Here is a 7,038-nt window from a genome sequence, read left to right on the forward strand (position 1 = left end):
AGACCTCTCCTGTCTTCCCGCTGCTCCCCTCAGCCATGTACTTCGCTCATCTGCCTGTTCTGCTCCCCACTCTGCCTCTGGTGAATCCTCTCACTGTCCCTAAGCCTCTGACCTGTACCCCAGTTCTGTATGCATAAATAAATAAAACCTTTAAAAAAAAAAAAAGAAATCTGCGCACTGCTCTCCAATAGCCTTTCTCCTCTTATTCTAAAGGGACAGAAAAGATCGCTGAGCCCGACACTCCTCCACATGTCCTAGCCTCTTTCTGCCAGGTATGGCCATAGCCTCAAGTCTGCCAACAGAAAGGAAGGACAAGTGTCACTCGGCCGATGCGGACGGTGTCCTCTGCCCCTTCCCTGGTGCTGCTCCCACTGCCCTGGGCCAGGACGTGGCAGTGAAGGCTACTGCCTCAGGCCGCGAAGTCCAGGGCTGTGTCCTCCTGCAGCGAGAGGGCCGGCGAGGCCCCGAGGAGTCTGTGGGGGCAGAGCTGAGCAGCAGCACCCCCAGCCTGCCCCGTCCAGACTCTGACACGGGATAGAAACGACCTTATTCAAGCCCAGGCTGTGTCCCAGAATTTCGGGCAGAGGGTGGGGCTCGAGACCCTCGCAAGGCCCTTTTCAAACGCATGCAGTGACTCCCAAGGGTGACCCAGTGGATCGCCCTGCCCTGCAGCCTGCTGGCACTGCCCTGGACACTGCCGTTTGTTTTCTGTGATCTCAGAGTCTTGTTCTTCCTGCATGGGCACTCGACGGTGGGGTGGTCATGTCTCTGTCCACTGTCCACTGTGGCACCCGGAAGCCTAAGGATTCGGGGCTGGGGGTGGAAGTGTAAAGCGAGGAGACTCAGGTTCTCGCTGTGTTGCCTCGGGCAAGTCTGGCCCCGCTCTGGGCTCCGTGTTCATGAGGCTGCTGAATGGCTAGTCTGCCCCTGTGGGGGAGGCTGGGGTGGAGGAGGAGCCCTCAGCAAGAGTGGGCATCGGGGGCCTCTGTGAGGCCTTCCTTGGACCCAGCTTCCCCCACACTGTTTGTCTCCAAGACAACCAAACACAGCAGCACCTACATCTCCAGGGCCCCCACACAGTGGCCCACTGGAAGGAACCCAAATGAGTCTTTCATGGCAGGGGGGCAGTGTCTAATCTGGGCGTCAAGGTCAGGCCCCCGACACCCGACACCTGTTAGGAACATTCCAGATGCCTCAGCCTCGCCAGCCTTTGCCTTTCCGAGTAAAAGCAGCAGCTGCTGCTCTGGGCGCAGCCTGGACAGCGGAGACCAGCTCCCCTCTGGCCTCTCTGGGCCTCAGCCTCCAGCCTGCAAGAGCCCCTGGACGCCTGGGCTGTGAGGCTGACCCTAAGGGGCTGCCAATAACAAAGCAGCACGCACCAAACGAGACAGCCGAGGCCAGCGCCCCGCCCAGAGCCTGGCACCGCGTGCCCCGCGAAAGGGGAGATTTTTATTACTTATTGAAATGTTTGCCCACAGACTTTCAGTTTGCTTGTTCTTTTGGAATGCTGCTTGGTCTGGAGACTGACTGGTTTGGGTGGAGGCGTGGCCAGGGCCCACTGCTGCGGCCAGCGTGGCCCAGTTTGCCCTGGGGTTGGCCTTGCATCCAGGAAGTGCCCAACAGGTGCTCACGAAGGACTCACCTGACAAGGCTGTGACCAGGCTCTTCCTCTGCACTGGGTCTCTCCCAGGGCTGGGCAAAGCCCTAGAGGCAGCCCCAGGACGACCCTGGCGAGCCGGAGGTGGCTGATGATGGACAACGAGGTGTGCTGGCGCCACCTAAGCCCTCTGGCTGGAGGAGGGTGGGGCCACCCACTTGTCAGGGATGCTCAGCTCCCTGTTGTGGTAACCTTGGTGGCAGGGGGAAAACAAGAGTCCTTCCCAACAAGCTTTCCTGTGATGCCTCAGATGTGACCTCAGTGCAGGCAAGATGGGGCAGGGCAGGGCTGGGCTGCCAGGCCAGGCCAGCCGCGGTGCTGACCGCCCCCTTTCCCGGCTGGCTGTTAGGGGCGGACCTCGGGACCAGCAGCATGCAGGGAGGGTCTGCCTCGGGTTCTCCAGAATCCCAGGGCCCAGCATGGTGCGTGCATGGCACTTTTTTTGAATGAATGCCAGCTGGCAGGAACCAGCCCCAGCACCCGCTCCCTCAAATGCCTTTCTTGATCATTCCTGAGTGCCTTCAATTTCCCTGACTTCTGAAGCATTACGTGCGCTTTAAGTTTCAGCTGTAGTGATCATTCTTGATCCGTAGCCAGTAGAAAGAGCTATGGACCGGCAGGAGAGAGACCAGAGTTAGAATCGCGGCTTACACTGGCTGTGTGACCTTACACAAGCCACGTTGCCTCTCTGAGCCTTGATAGCTTCTCCTGTGAAATGGGCTTAACATTCTGTACTTCACGGGTGGCTCAAAGCTCACGTGAGCCCAAATTGCTGGGTTCAGGTAAAATGGGTTTGACTACGAGAACTTGCTTTTTCCTTGAGAGCTTGCCTTCTCTTCCCTACTAGATTCAGGTCTGGCTATGTGTCACTTCCTCCGGGATGCCTTCCTGGATGCACCAGGCCAGGGAGCCTCCTCTTCTTCACCTCCACTCCCATCTCCATCTCACCCACCACTGCTTCTCCATGTTGGCGATTCTCTTCTGAGTGGAGGGTCCTGGGGACGTGACTGTGTCTGGCTCATTTCCACGTCGTCAGTGCCCCATCCTGGGCCAGGACAGATGACGTACCTGATAATAGTTGCTGAAATCCCTTCCTCATCCCTAAAGTTTCTCAGAGTGGGAAGCCAGGGACCACTCAGTAAACGGGTTCAACTGCACGATGACACACCTCCCCGTGGTAGAACAGAGATCCTGGCGCAGCCATGCCTGCTCCCAGCCCCCACTCCCCGGCCCCCTGCCCACGAGGCCTAGACCCTGAGATTCGGCTGTGGTTCTACTCTGGGGTGACACTGCCTGCGTCCCCAGCCCCTTCACGTTCTCAGGACCTCCACATCGGTGAGGCATTCAATTCCTCTCACAAGCAAGCTGCACAGAAAGTCTTTGATCTATTCTATAGAACAAGAAACCGAGACCAGAGAAGGTATGGGCCTGGCACCCTAAGTTGAGAGGGAGAGAGGTCCCGCTCCAGGCCCCTCCTCACCACAGGGGCCCTGCCCTCCCTAACTGCGCCCCTGCCCCGCCCCGCTCCCCTGCCCACCAGCTCAGAGCAGCAGCTGTCCCATGCCACCAGAATCATGTTTTTATATGTGTTGGCTCCTGGCGCCCAGTCTCCCAGGCCCAGGCTGTCTGGAAAGCGACTAAGAATAACCAGCTTGAGCCTCTCCACAGCTGCCGCTCCTCTGGGGTTGGGGGGAGCCTTGTGCAGCCTTTCCAAGGGGGAATTCTCAGGCAGGAACTGGGCTCCTGAAGGGAGGTGTTGGGCGAGCACGGAGGCGGTGGGCCCCTTCCTGGGCTGCAGGGCTTACCAGGTGACCTGGGGCAGAGGCGAGCCCCGGACCGTGCAGGTTAGCAGGACCGTGGTGTTCTCCCAGACTGCGTGGGAGCGCAGGGGCATCCAGAACCAGGGCCCCCGGCCCGAACACAGCTTCCTCAGCTCCTTGGCCTCCTGGACCTTCTCCTCCGTCTGGAGAGGGGAGGGGCTGTGAGTCCTTCCAGCCAGGGCACCTCCGCTGCTGTCACCTTTCTCCCTGACACCCAGGCTGAAGTCAGAGCCAGTGGCCGGAGCCCCCTTCATGGCAGCTGAGTGGCAGGTAGGGTGGCGCAGTGGGCAGGGTCTGGGCTTTAGAACCAGCCAGCGTGGCTTCCGAACTCTGCCACTTACTGGCTGGCAGGCCCTAGGCAAGCCTGGGGATAGTAAGCTTCCCTCCCCTGCCGTGGGGATGCAGAGAGGATTCAATGAATTAATGTGTAAAAAACATGGGAGCTGCTTGGGGAAAGGGGTCCCCAGGGCAGCTACAGGCCCCTGACTTCTGTCAGGAGCAGCACTGCCTGAGAGTCTGTGCTCTAGATCCAGGGAGAGTCAACACTGCCAGCCTGGACAGCCACATACCCATTTTACAGATTGGAAAACTGGGGCCCAGTTCACACAGCTAGAGCAGGGGGGCGGTGGGACTCAAATCCAGGTTGAAGCCCACAGCCTGGTTCTCTGGCTATCTGGCTGTCTAGTAGGGGCCTGGGGAGGTGGGCGGCACAGATGGGCCCAGGTTCCAGGGTCCCCCCAGCCCCTCACCCTTTGTCTCTGGGCCTTCCAGTCGCGTCTCTGGCGCAGCAGCCGCTGGGTCCGCAGAAAGGCCACCTCTGTCCGCTCCCAGTCGTTGCCGAAGCCCACCCTCTTCTGCCCACGTTGCTCCAGCTCCACGCTGGAGGTCTGGCGCCTCAGCCGGGCCTCCCTGCAGTGACAGAGGCCAGGCCCAGCACCGCCTGGTGCATTTAAGCTTCTTGAGGACAGAGCAACTTTTGTCCTCGCGCTTCCAGAAAACCCTGACTGGGCCCTGCTTACAGCAGGTGCATAATAAATACTGTTGGTGTCGCTCGAAAGACCCTGTCACAAACCTTTACTCCTCTTGCTTTCACTGTGGCCAAGCGGACAGGCCTTCATCCTGGATTTTGCAGGCAGGGGCCTCCCGCCCCAGGACACGTGCCCAAAATGGAGCTGGTCACCAGATGATGCCCTGCGCTTCCCCAGCCCCCCGTACTATATGTAGCCAGTGGGGAAGGGCAGACCCCACCTCTCCCATGGGAGACCCCACCCTCCTAAGGACCCACCCAGAGCGGGGTCACACAGCGCTGGTCTTGACCCTGGGTCAAGCTCGTCATTCTAGACCTGCGACTTGGGGCAGCTCTTTCTCCGTGTTGCAGCCCAGTTGCGAGGCGGGGATTGGGCAGGATGGCTCCTGCAGCTCGGGGCTTTCCAGAAAGGTCACCTGCTTACCGAGTCATCTCTGACGAGGCGGTGAGGGCCAGGGCGGCTGCCAGGGCGTAGTCTGCAGCGCTGAACTGGTACTCCTCCTCACTGCCCGGGAAAAGGGGGTCAGTGGTGCCTGAGGGCGGGCTAGGATCTGGGTGGGGGCGCCCCGAGATGAGGGCTGCATCCACACCCTCGGCCTCAGCCTGGGGTCTGCAGAGGGCAGGGTTTTACCTTCCACCTCAGACCAGGTAGCCAGAAATCAGGACTGAGCCCCCACCTCAGACGAGGGCAGCCCCAGGGGTGTGGCGGGGGTCCCCAGGCCCACCTGCTGCGGTAGGTCCGCCTCTGCACCGAGGAACTCATGTGCAGGCTGTGCTGCCGCTCCTCCTTCTGCTCCTCCTCCTGGCGGTGTTCCCGCGTGTGGACCTCCACAGCCTGGGGGGGCCGGGGCTCCCCCACACCTCCAGGGCCGTGGGGCAGAGTCATGGCTGCGAGAACGACAACCTGCCAAGCCAAGGGCACGGTTTCTGTGGAAACCGCCTGGCCCTCCCCACCGGGGCCTCCCCGCAGCTCTGTGGGGCTGTGGTCTCCCTCACAGGGCCCAGGGGAGCACCCCGGCTGAGGTGATGGAGGCGGCTCCCAGCCGGGCTCACCCACCACTTGTGTGCTCCCTGGCTGAGAGAGCAGAGCCGGGCACTGGGGAGCAGCCCGCTGTGCCTCACCAAGTGCCAGAGCCTCAGCTTCTCTGCACTCAGCTTCCCGGCCCCAGAGTGAGCGAGCCCCGGGCTGCTCTATGGCTGAGATGGATTATGGAGGTGCAGCCCCGGCCGTGAGCCCAGCTTCTGAGTGTGTGACCTTGGGAGAGACTCTGGGCCTTGGTTTCCCCATCTGGAAACCCACAAGTTTGCTCTGAGAAAATGTCTCCTTTTACTATTTAATTATTGTGAGTACCTGATATATAGCCAACTCAACGTTCGACAAGATGGTAAGTGAATTAAAAGTAACGGCGATATCCACGCTGTGCCAGGCCCAATGTCAGGAGTCTTCAAATGTCGCCCCTGCTCCCTGCAGTGGCCCAGATAACACAGCACCAAGATCATCCCGCTTCACCCATCACAGGGCTGGTGCTTGCCCACGGCCACCAGCAGCTGGGTGGGTGACCCAGAGCTGGGCCCAGGCATGCCCAGGGCTGGGCTCAGGCTGGGACAGAGCAGCCTCTGGCTTTTCTTCTCCTCAGAGCCCAACGCCAGGCAGCTCCTCCTCCCTCCTCTGCCTGAGGCTCAGGTCTGGGCCCCTCAGGGCGCCCAGCAGGGTTGGGTGACTGGTCTGGAGGAGGCTCAGCCACCCGCAGTGGTCAGAGGAGGCAGGCGGGAGAGAGGGAGGCTGTGACAGCTGGCGCTGGGTTCTTTCCCAAATCTGGGCCTCGGCATCACGGCCGTGTCCCCGAGGGCTCAGAGATGCTGAAGCCCAGGGCTGCTTGGTGGAATCCCTGGAATGGCCTCACACCTTCTCTGGCAGGCCTGGTGGCAGGCAGGCCTCTGAGCGGGGAGGGCTTGCCTGCTGTGGGCCTGATATAGAGCCTGGGCACAAAGAAGGAAACGGAAGAGGAGCTTTCCACATTAGCCCCGTCCCGCCTGCCTCTGCGAGGTTCGGTTCTGCCCTGGCCCCAGCCTCCCCGAGGGGCCTGCAGGCACTGGCGGGTGCGTGTCTCTCTCTGTGTGTGTAGACTGTTCTGATGTGGGTGTGAACAGGCCCCAGACGTGTTCTTTAAGCCCAGGGCACGGGAGGTGGGCCGGGGCCTGCTGTCCTCATCAGGGTCAGCGTTAGCGAGCACTCCAGCTCCTGGAAGGTTGCTGCCCTTGGACATCCATAAAGACGCTGGGAGAGTGGATTACTGCAGCATTAGCCGGGGCCAAGGGCCACCCCTAAAGCTCCCTTGCCCTCCTGTTCATACCTCAGCAAACATAACGGGAATCACCCTTTGGGTTCCCCATGTGGCCAGCCCCCACCCAGGAAGAGGGTCTGCCTGCACCCTAAAAATGACCACCCTTCCTTCCTCTTCACAACCCAAAAGGAGAGGGGCTAGGTACCACCCCCAGTGGGGGGAGGCCCCCAGCTTTCCTGAGACAACAGG

At 60.7% G+C, this 7,038-nt stretch overlaps 1 protein-coding gene across 1 annotated transcript in view; it reads right to left on the minus strand.

Annotated features, from left to right (window-relative positions):
- MYOM3 (myomesin 3) overlaps positions 1 to 5,390 on the minus strand; it is a 38,829-nt gene extending 33,439 nt beyond the window's left edge. The window contains exons 1-4 of the mRNA XM_004679380.2: positions 5,230 to 5,390; positions 4,929 to 5,009; positions 4,227 to 4,386; positions 3,463 to 3,620 (exon numbers count right to left, since the gene is read on the minus strand). Of these exons, the coding sequence (XP_004679437.1) occupies positions 3,463 to 3,620; positions 4,227 to 4,386; positions 4,929 to 5,009; positions 5,230 to 5,390 (560 nt within the window). The remainder of the gene's footprint in view (positions 1 to 3,462; positions 3,621 to 4,226; positions 4,387 to 4,928; positions 5,010 to 5,229) is intronic.
- Between the last annotated feature and the right edge of the window lie 1,648 nt (positions 5,391 to 7,038).

This window comes from Condylura cristata, unplaced genomic scaffold (assembly GCF_000260355.1).
Source record: "Condylura cristata isolate star-nosed mole 26May11 unplaced genomic scaffold, ConCri1.0 scaffold00008, whole genome shotgun sequence".
Lineage (NCBI taxonomy): Eukaryota > Metazoa > Chordata > Mammalia > Eulipotyphla > Talpidae > Condylura > Condylura cristata.